Consider the following 20,508-nt stretch of genomic DNA (forward strand, 5'->3'; position numbering starts at 1 on the left):
TGCACTGCTTTCATTTTTCTGAGGTGTAGTCCATAAATAAAAAACAGTTTCTTTAACGGACTTGGTTCCATCACTGCATAGAATCTTAGACACAGGTGGTTTCCATTTGGTTACTGTGACTTGCCATACACTTTCATCAATGGATTTTAATAAAATCCTCATTCTTGTTTTTCTACAAGTATAATTTGAACCATCAAAGATAAGCTATTGAAATTTAACATAATAAAGCTCTAGATCTTTAAACTTAAGGAACTTAATCCAAGTAAATGAGCAACTTAGCTCTGATACCACTTGAAAAGGGTGAGGTCTCAGTCCTAGGGGGTGAATAGGAGTATGCCAATTTAAAAATTAATAAACTGAAAGATTAATTAAATTAGAAATCAGAGATCTCAATTGTAGTAGATTTCTTGACAATAATCGTTCCTTCGTGTGTCATTTTAAGAATATCATAGGCTTGTTTAGTTGTATCACATGAAATGATTCTTTTGAATTTATCAGGTGATAGAGCACATGTAATTGCATTTAAAGCCTTAACATTTGCACTGCTTTTAATTTTTCTGAGGTATAGTCTACAAATAAAAAACAGTTTCTTTAATGGATTTAGTTCCATCGCTGCCTAGAACCTTAGACATAGGTGGTTTCCATTTGGTTACCGTGGCTTGTCACTTGCTTTCATCAATGGAATTTAATAAAATCCTCATTCTAGCTTTTCAATAAGCATAATTTGAGCCATCAAAGGGTGGTGGCCTGGTAATCGATAAGCTATCAAAATTTGTTATAATAAATCTCTAGATCTTTAAACTCAAGGAACTTAATCCAAGTAAATGAGCAACTTAATTCTGATACCACTTGAATAGGCTAAGTTCTCAGTCCTAGAGAGGAGGGGGAGGGGGTGAATAGGACTATGTCAATTTAAAAACTAATGAAGTGAAAGATAAAATAAATCAGAAATCAGAGATCTCAATTGTATTAGATTTCTTAACAATAATCGTTCCTTCGTGTGTCATTTCAAAAATATCCCAGGCTTGTTTAGTTGTATCACATGAAATGATTCTTTTAAATTTATCAAGTGATAGAGCATATGTAATTGCATTCAAAGCCTTAGCATTTGCACTGCTTTTATTTTTCTAAGGTGTAGTCCATAAATAAAAAACAGTTTCTATAATGGACTTGATTCTATCACTGCTTAGAACCTCGGATATAGGTGGTTGCCATTTGGTTACCGTGGCTTGCCACACACTTTCATTAATGGATTTTAAGAAAATCCTCATACTGGCTTTTCAATAAGCATAATTTGAGCCATCAAAGGGTGGTGGCCTGGTAATAGAAAAGCATTTCTTGACAATAGTCATTCCTTCGTGTGTCATTTCAAGAATATCATCAACTTGTTTAGCTGTATCACATGAAATGATTCTTTTGAATTTATCGGGATATAGAGTACATGTAATTGCATTTAAAGCCTTAGCATTTGCACTGCTTTCATTTTTCTAAGGTGTAGTCCATAATTAAAAAGCAGTTTCTTTAATGGATTTGGTTCCATCACTACCTAGAACCTCAGACACAAGTGGTTTCCATTTGGTTAGTAGCTTGCCACACGCTTTCATCAATGGATTTTAAGAAAATCCTCATTATGACTTTTCAATAAGTATAATTTGAGCCATCAAAGGGTGGTGGCCTGGTAATTGAAAAGCTATTGAAATTTGACATAATAAAACTTTAGATCTCTAAACTCAAGGAACTTAATTCAAGTAAATGAGCAACTTAGTTCTGATACCACTTGAAAAGGGTGAGCTCTCAGTCCTAGAGAGGGGGGAATAAAACTATACTAATTAAAAAATTAATGAACTGAAAGATTAAATAAATCAGAAATCAGAGGTCTCAATTGTAGTCGATTTCTTGACAATAGTCATTCATTCGTGTGTCATTTCAAGAATATCTCAGGCTTGTTTAGCTATATCACATGAAATGATTCTTTTAAATTTATCAGGTGATAGATTACATGTAATTGCATTTAAAGCCTTAACATTTGCTCTACTTTCAATTTTCTAAGGTGTAGTCCATAAGTAAAATGCAGTTTCTTTAATGGAATTGGTTCCATCACTGCCTAGAACTTCAGACACAGGTGGTTTCCATTTAGTTACCGTGGCTTACCACACACTTTCATCAATTAATTTTAAGAAAATTTCCATTCTGACTTTTCAATAAGCATAATTTGAACCATGAAAGGGTGGTGGCCGAGTAATAGACAGGCTATCGAAATTTGATATAATAAAGCTCTAGATCTTTAAACTCAAGAAACTTAATCCAAGTAAATGAGCAACTTAGCTCTGATACCACTTTAAAAGGGTGAGCTCTCAGTCTTGCGGGCGGGGGGGGGGGTGTGAATAAGCCTATGCCAATTTAAAAATTATTAAATAAATTAGAAATCAGAGATCTCAAATTGTAGTAGATTTCTTGACAATAATCGTTCCTTCGTGTGTCATTTCAAGAATATCTAAGGCTTATTTAGCTGTATCGCATGAAATGATTCTGTACAATTTATCAGGTGATAGAGCACATGTAATTTCATTTAAAGCCTTAACACTTGTACTACTTTCATTTTTCTGAGGTGTAGTCCATAAATAAAAAGCAGTTTCTTTAATGGACTTGGTTCCATCACTACCTAGAACCTCAGACACAGGTGGTTTCCATTTGGTTACCATCGCTTGCCACACGCTTTCATCAATGGATTTTAAGAGAATCCTCATTCTGGCTTTTTAATAAGCATAATTTGAGCCATCAAAGGGTGGTAGCCTGGTAATAAACAAACTATTGAAATTTGACATAATAAAGCTCTAGATCTTTAAACTCAAGGAACTTTATCCAAGTAAATGAGCATTTTAGCTCTGATACCACTTTAAAAGGGTGAGCTCTCAGTCCTAGAGAGGGGAGAGGGAGGGGGGTCAATTGGACTATGCCAATTTAAAAATTAATGAACTGAAAGATTAAATAAATCAGAATTCAGAAATCTCAATTGTAATAGTAATGAGAAATTGATTCAAACCTTGTTCAAAGGACAACCTTACACTAAAAACAGATGTTTTATGTAAGACAATCTGATTTCTTGAACACAGTAAGTATCAAGATCGTAAATTAAAACAAGTGGCAAAGGAAGAAAGTTGTCTATTACAAGCGTTCACTACATGTACATAAAAATATTACAATTATTCAACACATATACATGACATACGTCATTCACCACAAAACACCAGGAGTTATAGTGGTTCGGTATGTATACCAACTGTTCTCAAACAACCACACATACTCCACTCCCAATAATCACAACCCACATGATATTGACATTAATTAATAATCAAGGTTTTCTCAGGTTCACCTTAAAACTTATACAGTTGTATTTTCAAATGGTCTATCACAATCAAAACTCCTTGCTAAGATTTTCTAACTACCTCAGTCAAAATCAATACAGATATTTTCTGGATATCTTAAGAAACCAAAAATAAATAAAAAATACTTATCTTCTTCTAAAGACGCTCTTTGATGTAGCCCGTAGAATCGCTTTGCTTGATGTATAGATGTTCAATGTCCAATAAATATAATCAAGGGTTTTAGGTTCTAAACAGATTTTAAATTAACTCAAATCTTGGGCTGCTTGTTTGAATTCCTTAGATCTCACAAAGTAGAGTATAAACTCCCTTTAAAATATAAGATTCACAAAATAGATATCAAGGAATTACAAAAACAAAAAAGCTATAAAAAGATCTAAAATTACTGGGCTATAACTTAAAAATGATGGAGACTTTTCTCTCTTAAAGTGAAGCCTTTTTATGGCTTTTTTTAAAAAAAAAATGAATTAGAATAAGCAAAAACCTCTATTTATAGACTGAAAAACAGTTCCTTCAATTGGTCTAAGGTCTCCTTTAACTGGTCGAAGAATCAACGAAATTTCAAATTTTCGGTGCGATCGGATAAAACCGTCCCTCGACTGATCAAGGGAGCATTATATCAGTTGCTGGAGTTCGAGTTGAGCTCCCTTCAACGGGTCGAGGATGTGTCCACGACTGGTCGAGCACACTGCTCGACTGGTTGAGGAACTACTAGAAAAATCTGATTTTTGAGTTTGAATCTTGGACTGGTTGAAGCAGAGCCTAGACTAGTCGAACTTAGGCTTGGACTAGTTGAATTTAAGCCTAACCAAAGTATAAAAACCAATATATGATTAACGTATGAAAGGACCTAAGTCTACAGTCTTTCTAGGGTCAGTTATACCTGAAATTATTGGAGATTGAAGTATATACCTTAAAGTTTCTACTTGAATCTTCAGTAGTGTTCAGTGGATCTTTTACTTGAAGTAAACTTGAAGTTGTAGCTTGAGCTTGAACTTGAAGTAGAACTCAAACTTAAAGTACTATCATCATGTCTTGTACTTTCCAACTTCATGTGTAGAGGTGAACTTTCCATTTTGATTCACTTGAAGGTGAACTTTCCATCACATAAATAAGTCACACTATAAGCTGTTTTGTCTCATCGAAATTTGACAAATAAGGGAGCTTTATACATCACGACACTTATAGGATCTATGATGCTAGAACAAGCATTGGAGTCAAGATTGACTCTAAATGAACAAAAGACCAGTCATGGTCGTGGAAGCTCCCATTTTCAAGGTGGCTGCACCAATAGTGATCGTGTAATGGGAAGATGGTGTGGATATATTCCAAGTAATCCACAAAATCAACAAAATTTTACCAATTTCCATGGTAACTAGAGGAAATGGTAGAGGCTGGTCTACACAAGATCGTGGAAATATGAAAAAATATTCAGTGCTGAAATTGCAACAAGTTTGACCATTATGCATCAGATTGTTAGAGCAAGCCAGTGAATCAAGTTGAACGATCCAACTATGTCGAAGCATCAAATCATAAAGAGGAAAAAACCACACTCTTCCTTGCACAAGAGAAAGGCCGTGTGTGATATCTTGACATGGGTTCAAACAATCACATGTGCGGCGACAAAAATGTATTTATGGAACTCACAGAATGAGTTCAAGGCGATGTGACATTCGAAAACTCATAAAAAACTCCAGCGAAAGGTAAATGTAAAATAAAAATTTACAAGAAAAATGGTGAGCCACAATTTATTTTTAATGTATATTATGTACCCAACATGAAAAGTAACATCCTCAGCATCGGCCAACTACTTGAAAAGGGTTATGTGATACATATGGAGAACTCAGTTATGTCATTAAAAGATATATGCGGTAGACATGTGGCATGGGTCCAAATGACGAAAAATTGAATGTTCCTACTCCATATAAACATAAGGCTTGAGAAGAGTCTTTATGAATATGCCAGCATTGAATCATGGAAGTGACATCTTTGCTTTGGTCATCTAAACTTTAATGGCCTTAAGCTCCTGTCTTCATCAAGCATGGTGGATGGATTGCCTGCCATTGAAGTTCTATAACATATGTGTGAGGCGTGCACACTTAACAAGCAGCAAATAAACTCCTTCCCAATTGGAGTATCTCGAAGAGCAAAGGAGCCATTACAATTGGTTCACATTGGTGTTTTTGGACCCATGAAGACACCATCTCTTGGAGGTAATAGATATCTCATTACCTTCATTGATGATTACAGTAGAAAACTCTGGTTATTTTGCATTAAAGAAAAGTTTGTAGCATTCTCTATCTTAAAAAAATTCAAAGCCCGAGTTGAAAATGAAAGTGGCTACAAAATCAAGGTCTTCATATCTAATAGAGGTAGGGAGTACACCTCAAATGTTTTTCGAGAATATTGCAGGGAACATGACATTAAATAGCATCACATTGCATCTCACATGCCACAACAGAATGGAATTATGGAATGGAAGAACCGCACCATCCTCGACATGACGGGGACCATGTTGAAGGAGAAAGGCCTACCGAAGAGCTTCTAGGGAGAGGTAGTTACATGTATTGCATATCTACTCAATCGGTGTCTCACTAAGAGCATCAGGTTCATGACACCACAGTAGGTATGGAGCGGCTACAGGCCGAGCGTGGCGCACCTTAAAAATCTTTGGATGTGTTTCCTACGCTCAAGTTCTAGAAGCAAGAAGAAAAAAACTTAATAATCGTAGCGAGAAGTGTATTTTTATCGGCTACGGTGAAGAGTCAAAGGCATACAAGCTCTACAACCCACTAACTAATAAGGTGGTGGTAAGTAGATATGTGGTGTTCTGTGAGGAAGAAGCTTGGAAGTGGAACCAGAATAATTTGACCAAAGAGAATCAGGTCGAGGTCGAAGAATATAAAGAAGAGAGGCATGTGAATCACGAATAGACATCCACATCACCCCCTTCGGATCGCAGAAGTCCAGGAGTACATTCCATCTCCCCTAAAAGTACTTCATCAAATCAGAATTCAGGCAGCACATCTTCACCAATTCTCCTTCACCCTTGGCTCCTATCAAAATGAGAAGCCTCAACAAGATCTACGCAGAAATTGAGGAATTGCTCTGCCTATATGTGGACCATGAGTCTCTCACATTTGAGGAGGCTGTGAATGAAGAATGTTGGAGAAAGGCTATATAAGAAGAGATCCATGCTATCGAGAAGAATCATATATGAGAGCTGATCTCACTCCTTAAAGGCCAGAGGACCATTGGTCTCAAATAGGTGTATAAAATCAAGCGAAATGCCAATGGTAAGATCGAACGATATAAGGAAAGGCTCGCAGTAAAGAGCTACAAATAGAAATATGGGGTAAACTATGAAGAAGTTTTTACCCCAATTGCTCACCTTGACATTGTGAGGATGATTATCTCCCTTACAGCTCATCACAGTTGGATGATCTACTAAATGGATGTGAAATCTGGATTCTTAAGTGGAGTACTCGAAGAAGAAGTCTATGCTAACTATCCTGAAGGCTTTGTCATGCAAGGGGAAGAACACAAGGTATATTGGCTGAAGAAAGCCTTGTATAGGTTGAAGCAAGCCCCACATGCTTGGAATGCACGAATCGATGACTATCTTCAAGAGAATAGTTTCGTCAAATATCTGTATGAGCATACTGTCTACATAAAGAAGAATGCCCATGACGATATGCTTATATCTTATTTATATGTTAATGATTTGTTGCTCATAGGAAACAGCAAGGCAATGTTTATAGAATTTAAGCAGGATATGTTCAATGAGTTCGAGATGACTGACGGTGGATTGATGTCCTTCTTCTTGGGCATCAAAGTGAAAAAACAAGTTGGTGACATTTATATATCTCAAAAGAAGTATGTAAAGGAACTTCTTGAAAAGTTCAAGATGACCGATTGCAATACCGTAAATATACCTGTAGCAATGGGCCTGAAGCTGACAAAAGAAGGAGAATGAAGAAGTGTGGACTCAAAAATATTCAAGAGTCTGATTGGAAGTCTCATATGCTTCACATTCACTAGGTCAGATATTGTATACAGTGTTAGGCTTTTAAGCAAGTACACGGAAATACCAAAAGAATCACACTGGCTCGTTGCAAAAAGAATCCTCAGGTATGTCAAAGGAACCGTGAAATTCAGTCTCTTCTATCCATACAATGATGAAGTAATATTATATGGATACTCAGACAATGATTCGGGAGGTTATCAAGATGAAAGAAAAAACACCACAGAATATGTATTCTATCTTGGGTCGATTGTCTTCACATGGAACTCAAAGAAGTAAAGTGTGGTCACTTTGTTCATATGTAAAGCAGAGTATGTGGCAGTATCATCCACAGTTTGTGAAGCAATATGATTGAAGAACCTGCTAAAGGAGCTGAAACATCCACAAGACGAATCCATAGTTATATACGTGGATTACAAGTTAGCAATCGAACTTGCCCAAAATCCGGTGCAGCATGGAAGGAGCATGCACATCGATATTAATTATCACTTTCTAGAGATCAAGTCAAGTAGAAAACGGTAAAATTAGAGTACTGCCATACTATTGAACATGTGACAGATATTTTCACCAAGGCACTATCGACAGATACAATCAGAGGACTAAGGTCGATGCTCGGAATGAAGCCTGTTTTGGTTTGAAGGGGAGTATTAAAATGTTTGACTGCTTAATGCTATTTATTATTTTTAGAAATTTGTAGTGTATTTACTCCTAATGAATGTATCATACAGGGGCAGTAGTGTTTTTTGTAATCTCTTGTTAAAATTATAAATAGGATGCTATGAACATATAGTTGTATCAAAAAAAGCCGCAACTGCTTCTCTGTACAGCAGCAGCAGTCATTGGCTAAAAATAATATAGCATATTTTCTTTCTCCTTTAGAGTAGGAGCTGCACTTGTCACCATTTGGGCTTTGTAAAGCCAACATTTTCTGTATTCTCTCCATCTCATAGAAAAGGTCAATTACAATATAGTGACGCATACAAGAAACGTATGTAATATATGTGAGGATACGTTTAGTTGCACATGGTTTCATGATACTCGATGCAATCAAACGCGCTAACGTAGAAGCTCGTCTCAAACGGGAATAGGATCCACTAGCATCATTGTGACATGTTCTTTGGTCTCAAACGCTGAATTGGTGTATGAGTCCTGGTGCTGGTACAAGAGTTCGATCACACGTGCAAGATTCATGGGCCTCTTGATCACTTCCCTCGGAACGGGAGTGGGTTCCATCCATTCCATGTTAGCATCTTTCCATGCGTCCGCAGTCTTCTCTAGGAATACCTTGCATGCTTCTCTGTATGTGGTGCCATGCTCCTTCATGTAGCAGTGGATTCCAGAAACAACATGTGTTCTCTCCTGCTCAAACTTCGGTAACATTGTTAGAAAGAAGAAAATGTTAGCCAGGTTAGGTGGGTCACAAATGTGAGATAAAGGACTTAAAAGCACACATGCAACTGATCAACACTGTTCATCAGGTAAGGCCCCCAGTATATGATAAAATATTAAAGATTCTTTAAAAAAATAAGAAATGAAAATCAAAAGTATTTCATTAATAAGTACTGAGAATTACAACATAATAATAAAATGGTATCTAATAATATAAATCACGAATGGACTTTTGCCGCACACGGCGGGTTCAGACTGAGGAAATATAAGTAGTCAAGGACCTTGTTAGAAAAATAATGAATTTAGTGGATTTTTTCGAGTACAAATCTATGGATGATTTATTACTGCTTTATTACTATTTTCTTTTTTTGAGTACTCGAAAGTTGTATTGCTTCTAGTTACATGGGCACACTTGGACAGTACAAGAAACCAATGAGAACTGTCCATTAGGTCCATAGTACATTTAATGACTTACAAGCTAAAATTATGATTAAGATTCAAGAAATAGCCCATAAAGTGTGCTTAATTGGGGTTTATGTTTGGGAGTCTTCTTGATTTTTAGTTTAGGCTCTGATCTTTTCTGGTTGAGGCAGGGCCAGGTTTAGCCCATAAATTCCCCTCTTTTCAAATTTTTTTTTTTTTTTTTTTTTTTTTTTTTAAAGTAAAAGGAAAAAGAAAAAGAAAAAGGTGGAGTCTCTTGGTTTGGGAGTCTCCTGGTTTAACCCACAAATTCCCTTCTTTTCAAAAAAGGAAAAAAAAAAAAAAAAAAAAGAGAGTCTACTGTTGATGGCGGTGGAGTTGTGAGTGTGATTTGGCTTCAAAAGAAAAGAAAAGAAAAAAGGCAGGGCCAGGTTTTTTTTTTCCCTCCCTTTGCTAAGTGCATATTTCTGAGACTTATCAATAAAATTTCAGGTGTTGCATGTGTTCCCACCTTTTCTCATATATATAAAAAAAAAAAAATTTAAAAATTTTAAAAATTAAAAATTAAAATTAAAATTAAAATTAAAAAAGAAGAAGAAGAAGAAGAGAGAAAGCCCATGATGTGGATGGTGAGGATTGTTTGTGAAAAAAGAGGTCCAATCAATAATGAGCCATCCATTTGGTAAGGTCGTCCATCATCCAATGTGTTATACCTCATTTGATGTGATGTCATCCCTGAGACGGCAAATTACAGCACTAGCCTCAACCACCTTAGGTACATTGATGGCCCACTCAAAGGCTTCCTTTGTTACGATATCTCCCATTCCAACCAGAGATGCTACACTAAGCATGGGATAGCCGTTAGTGATTAATGCAATTTTCATATACTCTTCCAATGTTGGCACATACTCTTCGCTGGTCCATCTCGCTTCCTCTAGGTAGCCTTTGGCCAAAAGCGTAAGCTACATGCACAAAAAAATAAAAATAAAAATAAAAATAAAATCAAAAAACAAAAATAAATCTAAACAAGTTAGAAATTGAAGAACTCATTTGGCTAACTACCAAGCATAAATTAAAGAAGAAAGATCATATTCATAAGCTTTACACTATTCTCTACCTATAGGCCATCTTTGGAGTCAGACGGCATACTGTGCATTGATCCACACCATCCATTCTATGGGTTGTTACTATCTGATCAATGAAAAATTTATGGATGGTTAAAAGAAGCTTAATGGGTTGTAACTATCATCCAAATTTTTTATTGATCAGACCATGGGAATCACACACTAAGCATAATTTTACTTGAACTGGATAAATGAAATTGCAGTGACTAGGGTCCTTACTCTTGCTCGGGTGGTAGTCTCTCTGGAGTTTCAACACCAGGTCAAGGGTTTAACTACCCATAGGTGGTGAAATCCCACTATGGCGTGAGTGAGTGTGTGCGTGTGTTAAAAAAAAAAAAAAAAAACAAACATTGCAGTAACTATAGTGGAATCCTGTCCATGAAATTCAAATGGGTTCGATATTGGTTTTGGTTTTTCAATGGAACAAAATTTCTTTTGGAGTGGTAGAAAAATTTCAACCACATTAGCAGGCTCCCATTGCCTACTTTCTTTCTCTCCAAATCACAAGTGTACCATTTGCGATTTGAGGGAAGCATTTCCCATCCGTTACAAATATAAAACTTCAAAATATGCCCTAAAAGAACTTTAAGAAGTAAATTTGTATACACGTACAGCTTTCTTTAAGTAGGGTATACGGTAGGATTTCCCTTCCTTGCTCAATTCGTCCTCAAATTTCTCGACTGCATTTAGAAGCGCATTATAATGCACTTTCATGTAATCAGGCAGCTGATCCATGATCGCCCGATCCCATCTGAAAATTCAGTACCAATTCACGCATTACACAAGATTCAGATGTGGCATGAGAATAAATGAAAAACAAGAACTAAGGGTGACAATATCAAACCTCTCGATTGCAACAGTATATAGTTCAAGCTCCTCCAATGTACCGTGTACGTCATAAATGTCATCCAATATTGACGTTAAAGATATTATTGTGGTCATCATCCTTCTTGCTCGGGCATATTGTGGTTCGAAATACACTTCTAATATCCAAAAGTACAACTCCACTATTCTATCTCTGATGAATGGAAGCTTTGTTGAAAAATCATTCTCTTTCCACCATCTGAAGAAGAGATTTCAGCCAGTTTTAAAAGAAGTACACACCAGTTTTAAAAAATGTTAATGGTAGAAAAATACAAGAGATTTAAAATAAAAAAAAAAAAAAAAAAAAAAAAAAAACCCTACTTAATATAGAATTTACATTGCACTACCTTTTTCAAAAATGAGTTTTCATTAAGCTACCCCATTAATTTAAGTAATTATCACTGGAGTACTTTCTGTTAGGTTTCTTAATGAAAGTTGAGCTCGGCAGTGTGAGCTAAGGGGTTGGTTGGTGGCTCGGGCTTGCATCAAGGGTCACTTTAAGCTTGACCCATTTCCTACATGGGCATATAATCTAGGCACGAACCCTACCCTTCGACTCTTGTAGCCCTAACCTAATGTCAAGATCAGATCAGGGATGTGTAGGACTAGAAGAGGCACGATCCATATTGGCTGATATTCTATTGGAAAGAAATTCAGGAACCAGTGGTGCAGGAAGTGGCCAGAAACATTAAATTCTTCCATACCCGTCAATTGAAAGACATTCAATTAGACCGAACAAGAAGGTGAAATTGGACTCAAGGTTGTCTTCGAGGAACCAGACCTGGTTGAAGCAGAAGTTATTGGATGGTATAGTATAGTGAGTTACTCTCTTCAAAACATTTGACCAAGTTGGGTAATAACGGGGCTGTTAAGGTCTTATTTAGTAATCTATTTGAACTTCCTAGAATTTGCCGGGGTTGCATTGCTATGGATCGGGTAGGCCTCCGAGCCAATGGAGTTATCTAGGGTTCGAGAGGATTTATATAAGCACGGGCATGGTTGACCTTGGGTTGGCTCCTTTCTTTTCTTCTTCTTCCTTTTTTATATGGTTGTGTTAATGCTTCCTTGATTTAGAGATCAACTTACGGGCTAGGTTGAAGGTGTATCTTTTTCTTCATTAATACAATTATGTGGTTTGCTTCCAAAAGAAAAAAATTAATTAAAATTGAGAGAGAGAGAGAGAGAGAGAGAGAGAGAGAGAGAGAGAGAGAGAGAGAGAGAGAAGAAAACATTGGAATTGCTCTCAAAACACACCTTGAGATGTCACTTAGTTCCTTCTTGTGCAAAGACTGCAGCATATTGAAATCAAACTTCGCAAACTCTAATAATATATCATTCCGCTCCTCTTCTTGGTAGATTGAGATGTAGTACCTTGATTGTAGCCTTTCAACACACTTGTGCAGTGGTAGATCTAAGGCAAACTGTACTAGAGTTGAAAGGGGAGAGCTCAAATGTGACATTGCTGACTTAAGGTGCTCGGTGGTGAAATTTATGGCTTCATCCAATATATTATCTTCACGTGTGCCAAGATATGCAGCTTCATACAAGCTTAACAATCCTCGGATGTCATCTTTTAATGTCGCCTTAAACTCACCATTTTCATCTTTAAACCTTCTAAACACATCTATTTTGCAACCGAATATTTTACAATGTTATAACTATCAAGCGACAATGGAATAAATTGATAGAACTTTGTGATGTTGATCATCAACATATAGTATAGTAAATTGAACTTTTAGTAAAGCAAGAATGGCACAATCATGCAAATGGTGTTTGTGTGTCCACATGCATAGATGCTTGAAATGCGTCTATAGATGGATATACATACACATATACATGCACACAGAAATTTTGACCATGTAGCAATTTTAAGAATGATGAAAGTGTTTGTACAAAAACTTACTAGATGACACGTTATACCCTTGTTGCCTTAGGAGCCGAAACCAGAGAGCAACTGCATGAAGATCATCACTAATATCATTGCCGTTAATATGGGCATCATGCATCCTAGATAATGCATCTTTAATCTCCTTTTCAAAGTGATAGGCAACCCCGAGACGTTGAATTTCATTTATTAAATTCAATTCTTGCAAAGAATCACTGACATTGAGAAGCATCTTCTTCAATTGTTCCTTTAGTTTTACAGCCCTTCGTTTGGTTACTTCATCAATCTCCTGTATTGACAATGTAGATTGTCAGATTTGACCCTAATCTTTAACTACAAAAACCACAGTAAAATCATATTATTTCGCATTTTCCTTTGGGATAGAAAATGGAGGTCAGATCCACCACAGAGCTTGTAAGTTAAGCTTCACCTACCAAACTTGTCACAAGGCCCACTATATTCTGTAGATGACATTCTAACCATCTGTCAAATGCTCCTAATCCTGATTGCTTTTGGCTGCCAAAACTCAGGCTAATCCAAAACTTGAGTTGGCTAGAGGGAACCGTTTGGATGGGAATACCCACAAGTCCATCTATCATCTATGCTCCAAAATGTACTCAGAGCCCAAAAATCGGTCATGTCTAAAACTCAAGTGTTCCTCGCAAAAATGAGGCCATTCCAAAACTCAAGTAGACTCTGAAAAAAGATTTTAAAGGTTCTTGGCATGATTTGAATGGTTTGGCGCACCTGAGTTTGAGAGTGGCCTGATTTTTTATTTTTTTTAGCCAACCTGAGTTTTGGATCCCAATGATTTTTGGGCTCCAAGGAGGACGTGATGGGGTGTGATGATGGATGGTTTGGATGTGAATAAAAACTCACGGTGGCCCCATAAAAAAGTCTCCTAACATAAGCTTATTCTACAAAGCTATATACTGAATTCAACCTCACTATTACACATGTAGTACTTGCCATCTCATCCGGAGACAATGTAACAAACCGATCACCCCACACACTAGGGTGGTAATTTGCACAACCGCGACCAATCTTCTTTTTTCCTTTCGTTTCCACCTGATTCTTGATAGGAACATCCGAGTGGGGATTTCCCAACATAAGAGACATGAATGACAGGGAAGATAGAAATGGCTGTGATGGGAATGGCAAGAACTCTATTCTATGTATGTTGGATAAAGCAAGCTATGAGTTCAAAGGCAAATATAAGCGGGTATTTATAAGAACTGCCCGGATGGTCTTCTCACGAGGTAACCACAACAGTGACAAATGTCCTTCTTGCAATAATATTGGAAAAATCTGGGTAAAAATAAAATATAAAAAATAGTTACTATAAATTAATATATAGTTTATAATTTTGAATATTTTAATTTATTTTGGTTTTAGATATATATTTTGCAAAAAAGTGCAATAAAACAATATTTTCAAAATATCAGCAACATTTGCAACATAAATATGAACAACTTAGAGGAATAGTCCACATTTGATGGACATGGACATGGACGGCCACACCCTGCGTTCTGGAGGATTACTACCCTATTATGGCTGGATTTATAAATCAAAGTGGGTCTCATTATTTTATCAGTGCAGTCATTCTAGTAGGCTCCAATATAAGGGGTGGGTCCGGCTCCATGGAGCAGTGGTAGAGAGACTCTCAAATCTGAGATCGTGGGATCGAGTTCCCACGATATATGGATTTAAAAAAGAAGATAACAAAAAAAGCTTCAATAGTGTAAGAGTTGTGAATTCACATATAGAAGAAAGTAGGACGCACACTACAACAATGCAGACTTTTTGCAACAAGTTAACTTGTTGCTAAAACTTCAAAACTCGTCGCCAAAAATTTTTTGCGATGAGTGTTGATCATCACCAATTTTGTTGCAAATACGGCATCACAAATTCTATTTTGCAACGAAAACGCTAACCCATCGCTAGTGACTCAATTATTTGCGACGACCTAATAACTTGTTGCAAAATATATCTACGTACCAACAAGTAACACGTTGCTATTGCATATCGTAAAATGTCGCTAAATATAAAACTCGTCGTGAATAAGAATATTTTGCGACAAGTCATCATCATCGCTAATAACCCAAAACTTGTCGCAAAAGATTTTTTGCGACGAGTGTTGCTTATTTGTAACGGGTGTTGCTTATCGCCAATTCTGTTGCAAATACTAATTATTTGTGACGATATATTGTCGCTAAATATAACTTATTTGCGGCGAGTTTACACATCTTCATTGCATATCATAAAACGTCACTAAATATAAAACTCGTCACGAATAAGGATGTTTTGCGACAAGTCATCGTTGTCGTTAACAACCTAAACCTTGTTGCAAAAATTCATTTGCGACAAATGTTACTTGTCGTTATTTTCGTCACAAATATTAATTATTTGCGATGGTTTAATAAGTTGTCACCAAATATAGCTTATTTGTGATGAATTTACACGTTGCCATTACATATCATAAAATGTCGCTAAACGTGAAACTCGTCGCAAATAAAGATGTATTGCGACGAATCCACTTATTGCTAAAAAAATCATAAATTCGTTGCAAAAGCCTTTGTGAAGATGAGTATTAATCATCACCAATTTCGTCGCAAATACGATGTCATATTTTCTAATTAATGACAAAAATAACAAGTCGTCACCAATAAGTTAATTATTTGCCACAACCTAATAAATTATCACAAAATATTAATGACGAGTTGACACGTCGCCATTACATATCACAAAACATAGATAAACTTAAAACTCTTCGCCAATAAAGACTTTGTGTTATGAATTGATTCATCGCTAAAAATTCCAAACACATCGCTAAATACTTTTGTCAAGAGTGTTGGTCATCGTGAATTATGTTGATTTATTTATTAGCAATATTTTTTCATGTTTGAACTAACTAATCAAACAAAATAACTGGTATTAATCAATATTCTTCATCATCCATTGAAATATAAAAATAATTAAATTAAATTAAAACCAAATTTATATTTATTCAGGACACAAAAAAATAAAATAAAAAATACAAGTGTCCAAATTGTCCAATAAAAATTAATAAAAAAATAAAAGAAATGTGCGTCCTCGATAATACGGTGGGGCCTAGGAAGATAACACCAGTCTGTAAGAAAATCTGCAAAATAATTAAAATAAAATATGATTAATGACTATTCCATACTACTTGAATATATAATTTAAATATGATATTCAACTTACTACTAAGGTTCTGATTAGGGTTACTATGACATGAGGGTACACACCATCTCTTCCAATTGAGCCTGTCGTGTCTGCATATCATTTATCGTCCCTCGCAGGACCTGCACCTCAGTCGTAAGCCTAACTAACGTTGCCTCTGCCTGCTCGGCCCTCATCGTAGCCTTATTCACATCAGCATGGCTACGATGAGTCGATGCAGGCACCTCCCCATGCCCCAGACCATGGACGTAGACAGATATAAAGCCAAAGGCTAGCTTATTCAGCCCAAACTTAGCCCATTGTTGACCCTAATTTGGGTATTAAAAATAGTCACGTAATGACAATAAGGCAGATTTAAGTCTTAAGTGGACCACGCCACAGGAAGCAGCAGTGCTAAGGATGCCCACCGTTGAATTAAACCTTCTAAGGTTCAATGTGTTATTTATTTTTCATTCAACCTGTTGATATGGTCATATATATGTAGATGAAGTAAATAAAAAAAAAAAAAAAGCAAATATCATCTTGAACACCTACCACAACATTATTATGGCCCACTTTTCACAGGAGCCAAATATCATCTTAAACCATTCATATGGTGAGTTTCATTGCGAACATACCTGCCTCAGAAGATAGGTATAAGGCGAATATGAACAGAGATCACTAGTTGTTGAACCTGGCCGCTGCTTTGACGGGACTTCTCTTTGCACTCAACTGTTCGAAGCCTTTCCTCTTCTCTACTAAAGATGGATGAATCTCTTTACTCTTGGGGACTGGGAATAAAATCAATCCACCCACGCACAACGTAATCAACGACGTATGTGCCGCGCACAAATTACGGTCGGATTTCCTCGGAAGCATTAATAGGACGTTCTTGCGCTAGAAACCAGGTGGGCCCCACTGTGATGTTTTTACAAAATCCACTCCACCCATCAATTTTGTGAGCTCATTTTAGGATACGGGACTAAATATGAACCAGATCCAATACTCAAGTGGACCAGAAATGTGAGGATTAACCGTTGACGTTGAAATACACGTGGGACCACATAAGTTTTGAACCGGGGTAATATTTGTGTTCTCTGTTCACTCTAATAGTAATGATATCATGAATGGTATGGATGGCATTTAAACATCACTATCGGCCCATGGAGGTTTCAACGCTAGGAATTTCCTTACCCACCTTTCCATTTAGTGCTGCCCACATGATTCTTGGATCATGGTCATTTTTAGTCCCATATCCTAAAATGAGCTCACAAAAAGGATGGACGGTGTGGATTTCACACAAACATTACGGTGGTCCCCACTTAGTTTCGAGCGCAAGAACTTCCTTCCAAAGGCTTCGGCGGGAAATATGTGTCTGTATTTGGCGACCTTCCTGTTCGGTGGAAATGGATTCGCTACTCACCCTATGTGGGCCCCAACATGATGTATGTGTCTCATCCATGCCGTTCATCCATTTTTTTGGATAATTTCACGGAATGAACCCAAAACTAAGGTAAACCAAGATCTCAAGTGGGCCATACGGTGTTGATTGAACTCTAACCATTAAAAACTTCTTGGGCCTGCATAAGTTTTGGATGAAGCTGATATTTGTTTTTTCCCTTCATCCATGTCCGTGTGACCTAATCTACAGGTTGGATGTCAAATAAACATTACAGGTGACTCTAGGAGATTTTAATGGTAAATATTCAATCACTACTATTTTCCCATGGTGTGGTCCGCCTAATATTTTAATCAGCCTCATTTACGAAATAAAACATTTAAATTATGTATAAAAATGGGTGGACAGTGTGGATAAAACACATAGATTACGGTGGGGCCCACCGACCACCGACCACTAGCCACGTGCCTAGTGGCAGCGTCGCCTCAATTCAAGCTGATTTATGAAATCGGATTGCGTACCGAGTTACGAAGTATGCTTTTATCATACTGAGTAAACTCAGTTGGGCTACCTTGAATGTATGTGGGTTATCCACGCCGTCTATCTGTTTTTACAGCTCATTTTAGTGGTTGAGTCCAAAATATAAGTATGTCCAAATCTGAAGTAGACCACACCACAGGAAAAGGAGGGGATAATGACTTCAACCGTTGAAACCATACTAGGGACCACAGTGATGTTTATTTCTCGTCCAACCTGTTCATAAGATCACACAGACATGGATGAAGAGAAAAAAATATCAGCTTGATCTAAAACTTCAATATGCACTCAAGAAATTTTCAACGGTAGAATTTCAATTCACACTATTTCCCAAGGTGAGGATCACTTGAGATTTGGATATACTTCATTGTCTAGCTCAAGCCCTCAAATTATCTGTTAAAATGGATGGATAGAGTAGATAAAATATATAAATCACGGTGGACCCCACAAAGTTTACTCCGCACGCTTAGCCTATTGAGTTACACAGTGGGCAATATGCTTCCCGGATTTAGGGCGCGGATTAGATACTGACAGGTCGAGTAACCTGGCTAATGAAGTGACGTCACCAAGTTCCCTGGGCCCCACCATGATGTATTTTTTGATATCAACGCCTTCCATCCATTCAAAGAGAGTATTTTACGGTAATATTCAAAGAATGAGTTAAATCCAAAGCTCCAGTGGACCCAGCACAGAAAAGTGTGGACAATGACGCCCACTGTTAAGAACTTCTAAAGGCCACAAAAGTTTCAGATCAAGCTGATATTTGTGTTTGCCGTTCTTTCATGTCTTTTTTAACATTTGAACAAGTTGGATTTCAAATAAACATTATGGTAGGCTTTAGGATAGTTTCAACTGTGGGAATTACTCTCCCTATTGTTTTATGTGGTGAGGTCTATTACAGAACTTTATCTAACTCATTCTTGGCTCGTGCCCTAAAATGATGTCTCAAAATGTATGGACGGTGTAGCACAACACATAACACATACACTGTAGTAGGGCCCAGAGAACTTAGTGACGTCACTTTAATAGCGGACTCGCTGTTCAAACCTGTCGGTATGTAATCTGCTCCCCGGATTTATCCCCAACTGCTAAATGCGGAAGTGGATTGGCTGGTGGAGATACGCGTCGTGCGAAGACCGGGGTCGCGGATTAGATACTGACGGGTCTAATGAAGTGACGTCACCAGTTCCGTGGGAACCACCATAATGTATGTATGAACGCATTTCATCCATTTGGAGAGATAATTGTAGGACAATATCCAAAGAATGGGTTAAATCCAGAGGCGGATTGGCTGGTGTGGATACGCGTCGTGCGCAGACAGGCTGGCGCGGATTAGATACTGACAGGTCTAATAAAGTGACGTCACCAGCTCCATGGCCTCCACCAGGATGTATGTTTTGTATCAACGCCGGTAAGAATGAGTTAAATCCAAAGCCCTATTGGATCCAGCAGAAAACAGTGTGGACAGTACTGGCGCCCACCGTTTAAAACTTTTAAAGGCCACAAAAGTTTTGATCAAGTTGATATCTCTGTATTTCCTTCTCTCATGTCTTTTTTAACTTTTGCAAGGGTTGGATTTCAAATAAACATTATGGTGGGCCTTAGGATGGTTTCAACGGTGGGAATCACTCTGCTCATTGTTTTCTGTGGTGGGGTCCACTACAGATTTTTATCTACCTCATTCTTCGGCTTATGCCCTAAAATGATATCTCAAAATATATAGAGAGTGTGGGTACAACACATACATCATAGTGGGGCCCACAGAACTTGGTGTCACTACGGTGGCGGACACGCTACTCAACTTGTTAGTATCTAATCCGCGTTCGAAGAAGAGCGCCGATGCTCCTAGAGCTCCGAGTTGTACGAATGGTTCAAGTGAGACTAAAGTTACATGGGCCCCATAATGATGTATTTATTATATCCATACTGTGTATCTATTTTTCGAGATCATTTTAAAGCATTAGACAAAAAAATGAATCATATCCAAAGCTCAAATGGACAATACCAAAGATAGCAGCAAGGATAATGATTTTCACCATTAAAAAATTTGTAAGACCCACCATAATGTTTATTTTCCATCCAATCTATTAATAAGGTAAAAAAATACATGGATGAAGAGGAAAAACAAATTTCATTTTGATCTGAAACTTCTGTAACCCCCAAAAGGGTTTCAATGGTAGACGTACAATACCCCACTCTTTTTTGGCAGTGTGGTCCACTTGAACTTTACATCTGTCTTATTTTTCATCTCAAGCCTTTAGACGAGCTCACCAATTGGATGGATAATTTGGATATAATAC

General features: G+C 37.1%; 1 protein-coding gene across 3 annotated transcripts; it reads right to left on the reverse strand.

Annotated features, from left to right (window-relative positions):
- Positions 1-8,263: 8,263 nt before the first annotated feature.
- Positions 8,264-14,294, reverse strand: LOC131221669 (sesquiterpene synthase TPS2-like). 3 transcript variants are annotated; one of them, XM_058216962.1, is made up of 7 exons: positions 14,044-14,294; positions 13,108-13,378; positions 12,459-12,828; positions 11,185-11,403; positions 10,953-11,091; positions 9,930-10,178; positions 8,264-8,775 (listed from the first exon to the last, which is right to left on the reverse strand). In XM_058216962.1, the coding sequence occupies exons 1-7, from the start codon at positions 14,206-14,208 to the stop codon at positions 8,482-8,484; spliced, it is 1,707 nt and encodes a 568-aa protein (XP_058072945.1). In that variant the 5' UTR covers positions 14,209-14,294; the 3' UTR covers positions 8,264-8,481. The 3 variants fall into 3 exon arrangements, with proteins under 3 accessions (XP_058072945.1, XP_058072944.1, XP_058072946.1); XM_058216961.1 differs by having other exon boundaries at positions 14,038-14,294; XM_058216963.1 differs by having other exon boundaries at positions 8,266-8,775; positions 14,059-14,293.
- Between the last annotated feature and the right edge of the window lie 6,214 nt (positions 14,295-20,508).

Source organism: Magnolia sinica, chromosome 12 (assembly GCF_029962835.1).
Source record: "Magnolia sinica isolate HGM2019 chromosome 12, MsV1, whole genome shotgun sequence".
In the NCBI taxonomy this organism is placed as follows: Eukaryota; Viridiplantae; Streptophyta; class Magnoliopsida; order Magnoliales; family Magnoliaceae; genus Magnolia; species Magnolia sinica.